This window comes from Trachinotus anak, unplaced genomic scaffold, assembly GCF_046630095.1.
Source record: "Trachinotus anak isolate AG129_WGS33_773 ecotype Australia unplaced genomic scaffold, CSIRO_AGI_Tana_v1 ptg000014l, whole genome shotgun sequence".
NCBI lineage: Eukaryota > Metazoa > Chordata > Actinopteri > Carangiformes > Carangidae > Trachinotus > Trachinotus anak.
In genome coordinates, this window is record NW_027273865.1 from 14,174,016 (window position 1) to 14,191,060 (window position 17,045).

Here is a 17,045-nt window from a genome sequence, read left to right on the forward strand (position 1 = left end):
AAATGGCTCTTGACTGACATATTATTATATATTACATAATGGATAGATAGTTATTATTGATGAACTGATTTGTAAGCAGCAACCACCTGTCGTAGCTGGTCAAGGGGAAGAGAGTTTTAACTACTAGTTTAGCACAGTGGTTCACAAACTCAGGGTCAGGGCCCCTTCAGTAGGCTGCAAGTTAAAACTGAGGGATCTCAAGATGATTAATGCAAGACAAAAGAAGAAAAAATAAGGTTCTGATAGAAAGCTTTGAAGTAATTTTTGTGACTTCTCTCAGATTTTTGCTTTTTGAGAAATTTTATATAATTAGCTTTTTCTATGGGTTTCAGTTACTTAAATGAAACCACCTGAGAAGTTCAGAGAGGAAATCTCCCTTTGGTGGAACTGCTAACAAGTCACAGAGATCTGAGACACGACAAGGGGCACAAACCACACACTCTTGCTAAAAAGTGTGATTGCCTGGTTTAATATAAACAATACTTTGTATTTCATAAGTATATTAGTATAGTTTGTTCTATAAAGTACAAAAAAGAAAGAAAAAAAAAATGGCCATCAAAATTTGCTCAATCCCAAAGTGACATTTTGAATTTTTTTTGTCTAACTATTCACACAGTTAACAGTGAACAATTTAAACCCCCAAAATATTCAGTTTATGATATAAAATAAAGAAAATGGGTAAAGTCTCATAACTGAGAATGTTTGGCATTTATGAATAAAAAAGTTAACTGAGTATAAAAACAGTCGCTGATAAATATCATGTTGCATAATCAGTTAATCAACTAGTAATTTCAGCTATAATGCAGAGGTAATGTGACAACTGTCATTTATCACAGGCTGAAAACCTGTGGAAAACTATCAGCATTAAAACTGTAAGGCACAAATCTGTCTAGTCAGGAGCAGACACAGGACTACAGTGAAATGTCAGGTGATGCAGAATAAGGTTGAAGTGCACTCATGTGATCAGATTGTTTTAATCTCAGTTTTGTTTTGGCGGTGCTGTGGGGCTCCATCTCTTCATCTATCACTGATACACTGACTCCCTCCAAGGTGTTGGTGACACCTTCACAGATTGAGTGAGTGGAAATGGATGAATGGCTATTTTGCATTTCTGTTTTTTTTTTTTTTTAATTTGATGTAATAACATAACAAATATTTGAGTATTTTAACAGAAAAATCAGTAACTGGGTCATTAGTTCTTATACAAGGATTCTGTGTCTCTTGTGTGTTTCACTCAGCCAAAAATGAAAAGCAAACCAACACAATCATCAGGCAGTGATGGACTTACTCATGTACTGTTAGTTTCAGTTTCAGGATGTGATGCAGGTTAAAATGGGAGTATGGGTGTAAGAGCTTAACCTCTACTGAGGCTGATGAGCTGAATCAAAATCAGACAAACTGCTGCAAAGCATCTTATAACCTTTTCCCTTTTGTGTGTGTGTGTATACTGGGAGACGTTACTGAGTGTACACAAGTGTGTTTGTCTACAGGGTGGGGGAAGATGAGTCATATTCAGACCAATAAAAGACAGCCTGTGTTAGTGCTCTGCATATCTGCTCCTCCTCACGCTTCTCTCCAAAACTATTTTCCTTCTTTCAACTTTCCATATCATTCCCAACAAGACGTCACGACTGCGGATATGGGGCTCTTCAAAATCAAGCCATCTACTGTAAATCCCACTCACTTCAAAGATGAACCTGGCCATTCACATCCCCATTCAGTTCCTTCTCAATCCCACCTTCCTCTATTCTCTCCTCAACCAGCAACACTTCCTCAATATTTGCTCCTTTCAGTGTCTCATTTTATCTGAGCCTGAGGCGAGACACTTGTCTCAGACTGAGATGCTTCTCTCTGGTGATTTAGTCTCTGACTCATTCAGCTACTTCATTCACATTTCCGGGGCAGCGTTTCATGTTGGGTGAAAACAGTGTGTATGTCACTCTGCATTTGCTTGGATTATGTGAAGCTCTGGTGCATGTGTTTCTAAGATGTGTGTGTACTAAAAAATCTGTTTAAAAGAAAGGTGTATTGTGAACAGTACTGTCCATGAGTGTAACTGTTTGCATTATGCTTTGTGTATAAATATATATGAGAACCTGAATGGCCTCTCATCATGTATACCATGAAAAAAAAAATAAAAAAAAATGGCTTTTACACTCAGCTAAGGCAAAGGAGGTGCAATGGAAACAGACTTTGCAAATTAATCACACGTGTGAATTAATCATCAATGAGAAGATTCCTCAAGTGAATACACGAAACAAACTATGAAAAATAAATAAATACCATATTTCCATCTTGTTTTTTGCACGCTTTTCACTGTTAGGTGGTTAAGGTTTGACGGGCACTCTTTTAATCACATCATCTTGTTGTGCCCTCTTCTGCTGCAATGGGTTTAAATAGCAGCCGACTGGAAAATTTGTTGTGCACTATGTCTGATTGTTTGCAGGTGAAGCTAAAATTACATAACAAAATGTTCCTGTATGCAAGTGGGTAAAATCTGTTTCACTCAAGAGTGACATTTCACTTAGATGTGGTGATGTATTTGTCTGTCCCGTCTTATGGGGATGGACTTCTCCCCCATAAGCAGTACAAGGAAATGCCCTGCACAACTCATCAGTCCAGAGTTAACACAGGCACTTAGACACTTCAACTTTCAGTCTGTTAAACTGTTAAAAATTAGGTTATTTTTAAATAACAAAGCAGGAGAAACCCAGAGTAAACAAAGCAAAACATGACAAAACACAGGGGGAAGCTCTGTAATAGTCTTCTTCATTGAGACACTATTATTGCCTGCTAGAAGATCATGTATCCAAAATAAATAATTGGTATTTATGGCACACACATTCATTTCATGTTTTATTAGCTCCCAGGATAGAGTTTATGTGGGTTTGAAGTCTTTTTAATCAAATATCTGTGGTATCTGTGGTGTTGTCAGGACATGTGACCTCCTTAAAAATGTGGATGTGTACACAGTTTTGAGAAATGTATAGTAGCCGGTCTGAACTATGCAGGACTGCAACTTTTTACTTGTATTTACTGTAGTTAGCAATAGCAACCAGGGGAGGGACACATGAGGTCCATAAAACCATCAGCAGTGTGTGTCCCTTCACCTGTGTGCATGTGTGTCCTCATGCGCTTGCACATGACACAACCAAAATAGGATATTGCTGAGACAGCAAAAGCAATGGTCAAAAAAGAAAAAAAAGAAAAATGAAACTGCACACTTCACTGACAGTCTGGAAGTAACATAACAGCTGCCCAAATATTCTCAAGTCCACAAGTGTCTCTGAAGACGGGACTACAATTATCAGAGCATCTACAAGTGTGCTGAAAAACCTCAGGAGACCAGGGCCTAATTCAATTCTGCAGTTAAAGAGTGACAGAACTGATGGCTTTCCCAGGCAGGTATAAAATAATGAACAGTAAACAAAGTGACCCAACCTACCCTCAAGGAATGTATCCTGTGTGACTGCAGTTCAAAGCAGGACTCTGTGTGATACAACACTCTACAGTATATTTGGGGCTCTGTGTGACAGGAAATGGTAAGGGCCTGTGTCCCTCTGCACACTGCATCGCTGTCTCCATCCTTTTGCATGTCTACAGCTCAAAAATCCCTAATGGTGTTTACACAAGTGGACATCTGGAGTAATCAGAAAACCCATGGCAAGCACTCCACATCCTGCCATTGCAGTAAGAGTGAAAAAGAGGATCAGAGTGAGACTGAAGGCAGAACACAACAGTGACAGAGGGTGAGTGCATGCTGCACCAAGAGAAATGAAGAGAAGGAGAGCGACAAGGCTGATTTTTTTTAAAGTGAGATTTTCTTACATCTTCATCCAGGTTGGTCTGCTCCAGGTCTATCACTTTAAACTGGACCCTCTTTAAAATCTCTTCCAGAGACTCACATGCTTTGTAGTCCAGCTTCTCACCTAAAGACAAACACATGTCTGGTCACTTAACCATTTTGTTACAGCACATGCTATCTTGTTACATAACACAAAGTTTGTGAAATTCCTAAAATTCTCACCACAAGTTACATTTATAGTGTTGACGATGGCTGTCAGGCTGCTCTTACCTTTCAGATCTAAGCATTCATTTCGCTGTGTCAGGTCTTTCAGTTCCTACAGAAACAAAAAGAAGCAGAATCAGTAAAAGCTTGCAAGCTTATGTATTTCCCCATGGAAGAAAACTTTGCTTTATCATATGTTGAAGTTTTCACATAACACAGAAGGCAATTTGATGAATCAGAACAGGAGACAAAATACACATGTTGTGTAAACTAAGATAAAATTTTGTTGCAAAGAAAGGCATCTTCAGGACACATTTGCTCAAATCATTTCTGGTGTGCTCCCGTTATATCACTGCGCCTTTAGGTACCACTTGTAAGTTTTGGAAAGTACTGAATGTGAATACTGAGTGATTCCAATGATGGCAACTTTGATAGGAACAGTGTATTAGATAGAGGAGGGGTTCTGCGATTTACAACGCTGTTTTCTCAATATGGGGCAGTGTGTGGCAGTGAAGCTCTGCTAACTTGGAGAAAAATATATTGCAATCCCTATAGCTGCTTCACATTAAATGACTCCATTTGATTTGCTGGTGGATAACTCTTAATGTGAAGCAGAACAGTTGGAAATAGTTGGTTTGCATCAGTAGTAACTGAACTGAAATATGGCTGATATCTACAGTATGAACAGGCACATGAGTGAAACTAAATTCACGGCCACAGAGATTTAAGTTCACATGTTCGCGGCTGGGCAAGACTCAGCAACATTAAAACAAGCACACGGAAACGTGGCTTGATGTGCGTTGACCGTTCAAACGTTGAGCCCATTGTATGTGCCAGCGGATTCTTTAAACCTGGACATGTGCTGCTGCCAGTGTGAGTGTTCAACCTGACCGTGTCATCTATTCTGTGATGTAGTCCGACACCACAGGAGAGCAGATCAAAAGGTGGAAAGTTATTTAACCTCTTGCCCCAGTAAAACACCCAACCACCCACACAAACATAAAAACATACAGAGAACTGCCTTCAAAACTATGTCCCAGCAAATCCCTCTCTCTAGTTGGCTGTCTGACCCATTCAGCATGAACTCCATAACCTCTGCCCTCCTGCCACCACTCCTCTGTGTGCGGTTGAACATACAGATGCTGGTTTAGTTGTACTGAGGGTTCATCATCTCGTGCATGTCTCAACAGGTCCAAAACACAAGTGCCACACACACGCCAATGCCACATTTAGAAAGCTGTATTCTCAAAATGAAAAAACAGCAGGAAACATTGCGACACCAAATAATGTACCACAGGAGTTATACACATAATTGTGAAACTGACTGTATTTCTATTCTGTTCTATTATTTTGACAGCATTTCAATTTCAGTTACATTTCAACATTTTTTTCTCAGTATGTTTTGGGAGATATGGTTTAATCCAGCAGCTGGATGTTGTTTACAATCCAGATGGTTTTGACCGTGCAAACACATTTTGGACAATTTAACAGCAAGTCAATCTTCACCTACAATTAACTTGGGCACCTGTCGGTGAGAATGACTGTATCCATGTAAATACCTCTCAGAGGTGCCAGAACCCAAAATAGCACAGTGGGCCTCTGCATGAATGGTGGTATGGATGGGTGTGTGTGTGTGTGTATGGTGACTGGACTGCATTGAGCTACTGACTCCATTACTGATCTTGTTCATTAAATGCTGTGATGACTATTGCTACGTTGTGCCTGCATGTTACATAATGGTAAGTGGTAAATGGACTTGCACTTATATATTTATATATTTTTATATATTATATGTTTGTATGGACTGTATATTATATATTTGTACAATTCTGAAACACAGGCTTGTTGTCTAATGACATTCTGCAAACCCAATTTCCTGTTAGACTGTATTCAATGATCCCTGATTTTCAGATAGTAAAGGACAGGTGGAGGTGCATGAGAAAACCTTCCCGCTACCTGTTGTTAAAGCATTCCACAGAAAAGTGCCCTTTGTAGCCTTAATGTTGCTAGGCTAGCAAGTGTTTTCCAGTCTGTTCATTGTGAGCCTTTCAGAGTTAATCAGCCCTACTAGTGTTTTGTCCATTTAACCTGCAGGAGTTTCTGAAGGCTGGTGTAACAGGATTTGCTGCCACAGAGGAAATAAATTCATGATGACTGAAAATTAGTTTGTGATGTCTCTCGAAGTCTTTACTGCAGATATGAACCAGAGGGAAAATGTCAGCTCTCATAGAGAGGAATAAGAATGAGAGAAGTACTGACTCAAGTTTGTGAGTCATCTGCCTACTGACGACTGATTAAACGGAAATTTTGATAAGAAGCCAAACACTTTTATATTGTCAAATGGTTGAGCAAAGATAAGAAAATCACACTTCAAATCCACTCACTATGAGCGTCGTTTTGCCAGCGTTACTTGGTGCAGCAGGATAACTTCAGGACATGTGCCTACTTCAATGAGATCAAGTTACCTGTAAATGTATTTCAATCTGAACAGAAATACCTACATATGACCCAGTCATTGGGTCATATGTAGTCATTTCCAGAATTTTTTGGGAATCACCTCAATTTACAAGTGAATGGTCCTATGGGGATTATGATACTAAGGGTGCAAACCAGTCGTGTCCTCCAAATATGGTGAAAAGAAAGCTGCATTTTTTAGCCTTTAAAATGTCTTGTTGGCCCAATGACATTCTTAGTCCAGAAATATGGAATTTGGAGGGTCCAGCCCTTAAACGCACAGACACAGCCTACATGTCCTCTGAATGGTCACCCTAATGCGTAGAATATTACATTTTATACATTTTCTGTATATTCCCTTTAGAATAAGACCCACCACCAGCAGAGGAGGGGAGCATGTTTCTGCATATTCACAGAAAGCAAGTGTGCACTCCATTTGCGTGCAAGACATTGCATAATAGGGAAACACTTGACCCTGGGGGAACTGCAGCAGCAGAAATGTGACACAAGGCTACCAAGTGTCCAGGGTTTAAGACTCCAATAGGAGTTACTGCAGAGCAGACATTTAACATGTAGCTGCTAAATAGCGACCCTCATAAACGCACAGACACGCAAACAACTGGCCAGAAATGTACATAATCTGTAGGGCCCCTGGCAGGCTGCCACGTGTACCGTGCAGTTGAACTTAATAAAGAAAGCATTTAGAGTAAAAGAGGAAAAAACAGTAAATGGTTGAGCTCCTCTTGCTAACTCCCCTCTCACTGGCCAGCCATTTGGTCTGACTGGCTTGTTTATTTGGCTGGTTACTGCAAGGATGACTAAGCAGAAATGAGAGGGGGATGTAGCGGACCATAGGACTCCAGTGGAAGGGAGGGATGGAGGGAGGCCAGACATGAGCAAACATGAATAATAACAAAAAAAGCAGAAAATGAGGGAGGGAGGAAGAGGAGAAGGTGGGATAACTCTGTGATGACCACAAGCCTCAGGTCAGTCATCTCCCAGTGGAAATGTACCCAGACCATAGGACTAAATGAAGCCCACAGCAGCAGCAGCAGCTTAGCACAGTGATGTGCATTTCCACAAGCAGCTGAGATGTTAACAGAACTTCTTTTCATCAGCTGACCAGGCTTGTGGGGATTTCTTTGCAGAGTCTCTCGAATCACAAATGTTTTTTCTAGCTGGGGCTGACGTTCCTTCAACATTGTCATTCACAGATGGAGACACACCTGCAGATATAAATGTGCAAAGCTCCAGCAGAGAGGCCCAGTCAAGGTTTTATGAGCGAGTGCTGTGGTGACTGTGCGGGAGAACAAACAACAGAAAGTGCTAATGTGTCCTTGCTGAAAAGCACTATCAGTATGACTAGAGGGGAATCGTTTTGGTGACGGGACATTCTTAGTCAAACACAAGGTGAGAGACAGGCACCCATATGTTTGCATACACACCGTTCTAAATTATCTAAATTATCAGATCCAGCATTAAAATTTCCAGTAACGGCTCCAGCCTTTATTTACCTACACAAAAGAGAGCTTTTGTGTCTTTAATAAAGACAGGCTTGTATTTTTCCCAGGCCATCATTTATTTTGAAACAGTCACACGAAACATATTGCTTTAATATGTATTGCTTCATGATAACTCATCAAATAGGCCTTTAAACTCAGCTGTGTCTACAATACAAGTAGAGTCCTTTAGCATTATGTATTCAGCCCCATTAACACTGGGTGATAAGTGGACAGTAATGTGTGTCTTGAGAAGGGGGGTTACAAAATGTTTTCTCTGTCTATTTATTCATATTTCCTTTCCCTTCTCCTCTCTGTGACACAGGCACATTCTGAAGAAACACCCACACAAGGAAACATTCGAGTATGTTAACAATCGCAATACAGATCAAGCATGTGCACCAATTCACATACAAAGGCACGAGGTTGGCAGAAATATAAAAACAAGCAGCCCTGAGGCTTCCCTCCCTGGATTTGAAGAACTGCTTATACAGAGGGATTATGGGACACATGACTGTGCTGGCTAACCCATGAGAGAAAGACAAAACAAAAAAGAAAAAGACATGGAACATTCGTCTGCCTGCTGGGAGTCACAACCACCCTTGCTAAAAAAGGAAAAAGGCCCTACTCCACTGGATACTTCATCCAGAGTCATGCTATGGTACGTCATGTTGCGCCCTCAAACCGCATTAACAGGCTTTTGAAGTGTTTTCATCATGAGATGAAAAAGTTTAGGATGTAATTCTTGGAACTAAATTTTGTTCGACCTCATGAACAGGAACCCTCACAATTACAAAGAACTTTTGGGTGGAGGTACTGAAACTTCCTAACTGTTGCTTGTCCAGCTCCTGGCTGCACAGTACAACCCACGGCTGTCGCAACTGGATGAGTTTCTATTGTTGTAAATGTTGCATCGTAACATATATTTAGTTATTTTTCCTTCCTTGGTTTTGAATTTGCACAACATGTACACAGACACTAAAAACACTAAAAACAAATTTTGCTCTCATGTAAACTTAAATCATCGCTGAAGGGTCACTTTTCTTTAGCCCATAGGCATATTTGACAGTGGATCCCATACTCATGAAATACATATTCTTCAATAACTATTTAGACCCATTTTTAATTGATAGTGTGATGAGGCAAAAATTAGCCTAAACTACTGATTATTTTGGTTATCAATTAATCTGCATGTCACTTTCTCAGTTAATTGATTGTTCTATAAATTGGAAGAAAATTGTGAAAAATGCCATCAATTTTCTACAGCTTGAGACAATTGCTTGTTTGTTTGACCACCAGTCCAAAACCCCAACATTGAGGACTAAGAAGCCAAATAGAACCAAATAGGTTAGGGGCTAGGGAAAGTGCAACCCGTGAATTATCAATTTTGATAAAAGATTGTTTCCATTAACAAAATTGTCCCTATTCAAAATATCCATTGTTAGTAAAGGATTACCAGAAGAATTTATTTACAATAATGGAGGTGAAAGAGCAAATGATTTGCACAACTTTACAAAAACCACAGCTTTATGGTATCCAACAAACACAAGATTTTGTCTTTTTGGGTGGGAATCTGGTCAGGGATCATTTTATTCTGACTGCACTTGTGGTTTGCTGGAATATCTAGGGTAACCTGATGAAGCTTTTGGCATCAAAAAGCAGCTGTGGGCAGCTTCATTACATGTCTGTAATGACATGGTCTACAGTAAAGGTGGCCACATCATATTGGAGAGCCAAAGGGGGAAAAAAAGCAGATTCAGCCGGCTGGGGTTGTGATGGCTTTCCACTCTGCCAACAGATTTAGGAGCGGATTATGACGTTCCACAAGAGGTGGCAAATAACACAATTTTAAGCTGAAGTGGTCCTTCTTATTCATCCCCGCTCTCTGATATTGTTCTCTAGGTGAAATAAAGTTTTTCCTTTACCAAAACAGACAAATGGATTGAATGGAAAACTGTCAATCGAAACTCTCAACACAATGCAAGAGAGAAAAGGGGGGCACAAATGTAAAGAAACAATGTTGTCAGTATTGGGCTGGCTGTGTTAAGATTGTGTTAAGTTGGGCCTTACCTGCATCTGTTTGAGCACTTTGGGGATAGGTTTACAGTTGAGTTTCTGACAGGCCTGTTTGTAGGAAGAGAGGATCTCCTCCACCGTCACATTCTGAGCTGCAAAACACACAAGATTAAAAAGGTTAGGATTGCTTTCACTGCTTTGTTTCTATGAGCACATCTGTCACTCTCTAGGAGGTAAACAAACACACACAAAAAAACGATCAGACTGAGTGGAAAAATGACACAGAGTATGTCAAGATCAAGTTCTTTCTGCATCCTTTAATATTGTTTTACGTTTGTTGATACTGTGTTTATTATATTTGTAGTCATTTTTATTTTCACATAATACAGCTGCAAATGTATCACTTAGGCAAATTAAAGCTAGTAACACAATTCAACTGTGTGCTAATGCTTAATGGCATGACAGCTTTCCTTTGATGGTTTCCTACAATATTTCGTGTTATATGTCAGAAAGGTTTCAACGAGATTTTTGGACAGGCTCTCTTCATCTCCAACACTGAAGTTCACATGTATCACTTAGTGTGTGCAGGTGGAAGATGGGCCTAAAATACATACAAAAAGCTTTTAATCCAAAGTGGCTGAGATCACATTGCTTGCTGGTGTATGTTGCTATATCGTAGGTAAACTGATGCCCATTTATTTTGTGAGCTCTGCAGTTCACTTGCAGGTCATTTGCTTATGAAGCTGTGGTTCCAGTGACACTAGTGCAACAAAGCACAACAGTGGTTCTGACAGCCACCAATTGCAAAGCAAACTGATAAAACATGTGAAATGGATTGGGCTAAACTAAACCTCTGAGACATGGCTGAGTCTGCCCTGATGCCGATCGTCCTACAGTTTAGCTCAGTAAATTATCAACATAATGAAGTCTAGGGACAGGCTTGGAAAACAGTTTCTCTTTATGTGACCTATTTGTGTGTCTGCCTTGGGGAGCACTCTCCTGACAGAGAGGATCAGAAATTGTAACCCCTTTAAGGGCTCCCCTACTTAAGTCAGCAAAAAGGAGGTATTGTTCTCAGTGTGTGTGTGGGTCAGCCGCTGCTGCCATCCCAGACTGTTGCGGGGGCTAACTCCAGTCAGGTGACTAGGCCACATTCAAACCCACTGTTCTGGCTGAGAGACTCTGCTGAGAGATGAAGTGAGGCACGCAAGCAGAGAAAGACAGAGAAAAATAATGACAGAAAAAAATTGCGCATGTATGCAGAGACTCAAAGTTCAGGACATGAAATTACATTAATGCCAACAAGATGATATGCATTCTACTGGCATTTGGTACTTATTCAAGACGCTCTGGGTAAATACATAGATGAATAAATACATTCAGAGTAAGCAGACAGAGCCCAGCCTATGCAGCTACAGTACTCACACTACTGTACTAACATATGGGGCTGGTGTGTATATATGTGTGTGTGTGTGTGTATCTGACTGTGTTGCAGTCAGCATTTTGAATTCTGTCACCAAGGTAAGAATTTGTCCACCATCTTACTCCGTCAGAGTCCCCCATCAGTTTAACTCACGTTCTAAAGTTCACCACCCATCCACCTGTAAAATGTAGCAAGACCAGACTAGACTAATAAGCATAACTAATGTGATGTAAAACTAATAATTAAACCTTTTGTCTTTCTTTACAAATAGTATCAGCGTAGCCTCAGAGGTAAACACGTACTGCAGAGGTTCTGAGATACCTCTTCTGAAGTAGTCACATTATAATGCTGAGGTACAGGACATTGCTGACCTAAAGTAGAGCAGCACCAGCAGTGCGCAGAGTTGGATGGTTAAATCTGTATGTCCATACGTTTGTACAAGCACAGGTCAGAATGAGTAACCTGCTGGTGGGACAAAGAGGCAGTTTCAAACCTGCATGAGCAGCCGTGCATGTCTGACTGAGTGTGTTATTCACCATCTCAATGAAACTCAGCAACGTCATACTAGGGCGGAAAATTACTACTGGAGACCAGTACTGTGGTGAGTCTGAAGTAATGGTGTGTGTGCGTGAGTGAAACTAAATGAAAGACCAAGTCAGTGGCACATGATTACAATGCTGGCCACTACACATCTTCCACTTGTTTTCAGGCCCACACCAAACAGTCACCTCAACAGTAACCTGTTATGTCTTTGATCCTGCAACATGTCCCGTGTACATAATATTTGTACACACACAACACACACACACACACACACACACACACACACACACACACACACACACACACACACACACACACACACACACACACACACACACACACACACACACACACACACACACACACACACACACACACACACACACACACACACACACACACACACACACACACACACACACACACCACTGTGCATAGGCCCCAACCAATATAAAACACTGGTGCATTAAACCTGTGCCTACGTACAATTTTTTACCAAACCAGTGGTTTTGCTCCTGGGAAATAAATCCTGGGTCTTTGCGGTGGTGGATGGGAGCTTCACTTCTTTCCAGCCCATGTGCCTAACAAATTTCTAATTACTACTGTACTATGTAGCCAGCAACCACATGCAGCACAACGCTGTTGTTAAAAACAGAACACGTTCTATCCATGTATGACAATAGTCTTTCATTACCTTCAGTCACACTAATTCCACCCAAATCCACATACTCCTGCTAGGTTATGGTGGAGACTGCCTGCGAAGGTCTAAAGGGTCCATATAAGAATGATTCTTTTTATTAATTGTACTATGTCCTTGCTTTTAAAATGTTATTTTGTGAGTAAATAATTGTCTAAATTTTTCCTCAAGACTGAATTGTAAATGTAGTAAGTCTATGATAATACCTTTACTGTGCAAAATCACACCAATCTAAACTTCACTTAGAAAAAGACACAGAAATAAGTATACCCATGAAATTTCTAGGAATGAAAGAAAAACAATCCACACATCAAATTAAGGACTTCACTGAACAGAATGAAGTCTTTCCTTGTCTAAATCACTTCAGGGGCATATACAGTTCAAAACAGATTATAATCAGTTTATTCCACAGTGGGCATCTGACAAAGCATGAAAATATGAAAAAAAAAGTCACACCAATACCCGTGATGTGAATGAAGAGAAAAGAAGACACTGCAGCTGCCACGATTAGTTAATAATTAGTTGATCAAAAGAAAATGAATCAGCACCTGCTCTGATAAATAACAGACCATTTATGACATTTCTGAAACAAAAATATTAATTATTTGATTCCTCCGTGTTTGCAAACATGAGAACTTTTTGGTACTACTGTAGATTAAATCTTGTCAGAAAAAAAACAAGGCAATTAATGACACAACCTTGTGCTCAGGGATATTACAATGGACATTTTTTTTATGTTCCCTTACAGTTTAGGTCCAGAACTGCAGGCACAGTAACACATTACGATCTAGACCTCTACAGACTTTGATCAAGCACAGAGGTGATGCTAACAGTTACATACTATATGTCAGGGACAAAAACATTCTTTAATAGGTTTCCTACTTTTGTTGTGATGGTTTCTTTTGGAGACTATCTTCTTTTTTATTCTTTCAACTTTTACCCCTGATTTTGCTCTGTACACATGATGCAAAGTAGTCCGTTAGTTAAAAAGGTATGTTAACAACATGCTGTGGTTTCAATGTGAGGCTCTCCATCATTCATGCTTCCTGGGTTTCATTGGCATCAAATGCCATTAAATAATTACAACTGATTTTCTGGAAATAAAGTGACACTCTTAAGCAGGACATTTTGGTTTTATTTGACCCTATTAGTCCTAATTCATATTTGTGCTACAAAATATCTAGACACAGCTCTGTGAATTTAACCTAAATGCCTCTGCTTGCCAGTATGTAAGAGTGCAATCTTGTAAAATCGCAGAGAACAGTGTGTGCGTTCCAGTGAACACTGTGTCCTTGGAAAAGTGTTATTGTGCAGAGTCGCTGTGGAGTGTGTGTAAACACTTCCTGAGGGACGGTGGGGTTTTAGGGGTGGGGTGTCCCATGCTTACTAGAGAGTATTTTCACACATAGCTTATTAATTATAGAAAGTGGAGGTGAGCGAATTGAACACAATAAACAAGATGATGGTTCTATTTGTTTTAATGAAAAATGATCTGTCACAACTGTACTCAAAAGCAGTGTAGGGAAGAATTAAAAAATTATACAAAAAATTATAAAAATGTGAAAGCAGGGAATGGTAAAAGAGAAACCAGTAACAGAGCTACTTCAGGGTCAAATGTTCGGTGTTAAGTAGAAGTCAGAAATGTGAGCTTCAGGGCTGCAGGATCATTAAGAGCTGAGCTACAGCTGTTGCCTACATTTCTGCTCGCTCTGTCTTTCTTTTATTGCACTCCCTCCAGTGCTGCTGGTACATGTATGGAGGGAGTGGTGATGAGGAGGTACGCAAAAGGGGGAGAGAGGGAGGGGAAATGGCTGCTCCAAACAACATCTTTGAAAACCAGGTTACGAGGAAGTAGAGAGCTGATGATATGCACGGTCAAAACAAGGTAAGGTTACACTGACTGTGCAAAAAAAATCACTAAATCCACCTCTTCCTGTAAGAGACAAGACATTTAACTACCAAGGCTGAATATATCCCTGCCAGTCTAACTACAGTCATACACACCCAAGACACCTGAGAAATCATGCTCAACAAGCATTGAATATTATTTCATAAGCATAGTTAAGCTGTCAGGCAATATATTTCCTTTGTTGCACTGCACCATCCTACATTTGCCCCAACCATCCCTTCAATAGACAAAACCAGCTCTTCATGTTGCACTGAGGAAAAAAAAAAACTAAAAAGGGCAGGTCTGCTGCTTTAAAAACACACTGGATTGATGTTGCAGGTGTGGAGAGACAAGGAGATGAGACAGAGATAAAGGAGTTGAGGAAACGTCCATCTCTGCGCTGACTCAGTGAATCTGCTTAATGACACAAACAAGCAGCACACCCCTTTTCTCACTCTGTTATTGTTGTTGGCCACCATCCACGGCCCATCCAGTGAATGAAGCTGAACACTATCATACAACAACTCTTATGGCTAACCCTCACACACTTCCCCTCATGATTCAGGTTAATAAAGGTAAATAGGAAATCTCAGTAAATGGCAGTATGGCAACAGATCTGGAAATAAATGAAGAATAAATGCAGCATAAATATACCAAATGCACAATGAAACCAGATTTAATGGTACTGAATTCTTCTCTAAACTGTGTCTGTTTCAACTCTACCCTAGCTACTTCTGGCTTTGTTGCATCTGTGCAACAGTGCACAGCCAGTTGGATTGGTATCTTGGGGCGAGGAAAAACTGCAGGCAACGAGGGAGGTGTACCTGCCATATATTATAAATCAATTACTCAACCTGTACAACTGGCAGAGCTGCAACAAGTACAGGCACATATCTTCAAATAAGAACGGTGCTCAGAGTATGTCAAAGCTGTCCAAAGAAAGCCTTTTTTTTTGAAGTTACAGTTTGTCTTGGAGCTATAAAGCGCAGGGTGAGGTCAGGGTTTTCAGAAAAAAATCAACATGTCATATCACTGCAACAATGGCAGGCAGATTTCAGAGCAGGAACTTCTAATGAGACATCTGAGGTTACAGTCAGCATGGCACAACTACACTTCTGCTGAAATAATTACACAATACACAACGAATCAATCCAGTTCATTGTTTTGATTCATTTTACCACCAAACTCCTCCACATTTTAGTCTGCACTTGGTATACATGTCATACATTCACCTGACTTGTGAAAACTTGTTCTTGCAATCAATCACTTGGGCCTTTTCAGGACTTTACCATTTCCTTTTTCTAATGGGATCCACTTTTCAGGAGGGCCAGCATTTCTCTCTGCCTCATCGTGCGGCCGGTCAGATCAGGTGTGAACTCATGTTACGATTGAAAAACACATAGTACAGATTGCATCTTTTTGAGCATTACCTGGCCTTTACATTGCTACCCTGTAAACAACATAGCTATTAAACTATAACTACATTTATTCCTATGTCTACCATTCTTTTGTATATTTATTTTATTTCTTTTATCCTATTGTACTTTGTTTTTTTTTTCAGGTCATCTTTTAAATGTCGTTTTAATCTTTTTTTATTTTGTAAATCATGTTGAAATCTCTATAAGATGTTGCCTTAGTCAGTGCTAGTCATGGTGAGTGCATCCTATAGGCAGTGGAGTGTTTTATAGGGTAACATTAATTTCCCTGTATATATACAAAAGGTTAGACCAATGCGCTTCAGCTTGTGGCCTTGAAACTAATGAAGGCCACAAGCAGAAACGCATCAGTTCAACAATAAAGTTCTTCTGTACAGTGCATGTGTTGCCGTAGTTTTGACCTCTGTGAACTTCACAAGTTGCCATCGCTTGTTTGTGATCATTTATTTCCCAAATTATTTGAATTTGTTGAAGAAAACACATCAACATGATGAGCGTAAAAACGATGCTGTGAACTAAATTCAATGTGTTGTTTATTTTCAATTACTTTCAATAATGCTACCTCTTTAAATGCTGCCAGTTCCTTAAATCAACTCATCAAACCAATGTGGTTTATTTATGATTTTCAACTAATGTTGCCTAACAAGCCTCTTACTATGCAAATATGACAAATCATTAAAACTTGATGTATCATTATTAAAAGCAACAGCTAAAAATACAAGACTTTTCTCTTTTGTAGCTGAACAACATCATAACATTGCTGCAGTCAAAGCCTCTACCACCACCCACAAAAGGCCAGAACAGATTGACCCTGACCGCCCACAGTGAGCGTGGGCTTTAGTACCAGACTCAGTTTGTGCTAGTCTTACTGGGACAGAGGATTGGACTGGTGTCACCCATCATCGCCTCTATGTCAGGCTATCATATGACACATAAAGTTAGGAATTTTAAGTTGTTGCTCTAGTGTTTTCACCTTCTCAAAGTGGCTACCTATGTAACTTGAGGTGAGAGGCCACTTGTTGCATGATGAAGCAAAAGTATTTGTTGGTGTAAGAGATATTTAAGCAGGCTAGGGAAATT

At 39.9% G+C, this 17,045-nt stretch overlaps 2 protein-coding genes and 1 long non-coding RNA gene across 3 annotated transcripts in view; 2 read left to right on the top strand and 1 right to left on the bottom strand.

Moving 5' to 3' along the window:
• calm3a (calmodulin 3a (phosphorylase kinase, delta)) overlaps positions 1-17,045 on the top strand; it is a 224,889-nt gene that overhangs the window by 64,681 nt on the left and 143,163 nt on the right. The gene's annotated exons all lie outside the window — the stretch shown is intronic.
• Positions 1-17,045, bottom strand: part of ppp1r37 (protein phosphatase 1, regulatory subunit 37) — a 44,245-nt gene that overhangs the window by 14,499 nt on the left and 12,701 nt on the right. Inside the window, exons 2-4 of the mRNA XM_071495702.1 lie at positions 10,033-10,130; positions 4,076-4,121; positions 3,829-3,929 (exon numbers count right to left, since the gene is read on the bottom strand). Coding sequence (XP_071351803.1) covers positions 3,829-3,929; positions 4,076-4,121; positions 10,033-10,130 — 245 coding nt within the window. The remainder of the gene's footprint in view (positions 1-3,828; positions 3,930-4,075; positions 4,122-10,032; positions 10,131-17,045) is intronic.
• LOC139631509 (uncharacterized) lies at positions 7,751-8,501 on the top strand. The gene is made up of 2 exons (XR_011693391.1): positions 7,751-7,873; positions 8,288-8,501. It is a non-coding gene; the product is annotated as an uncharacterized lncRNA (long non-coding RNA).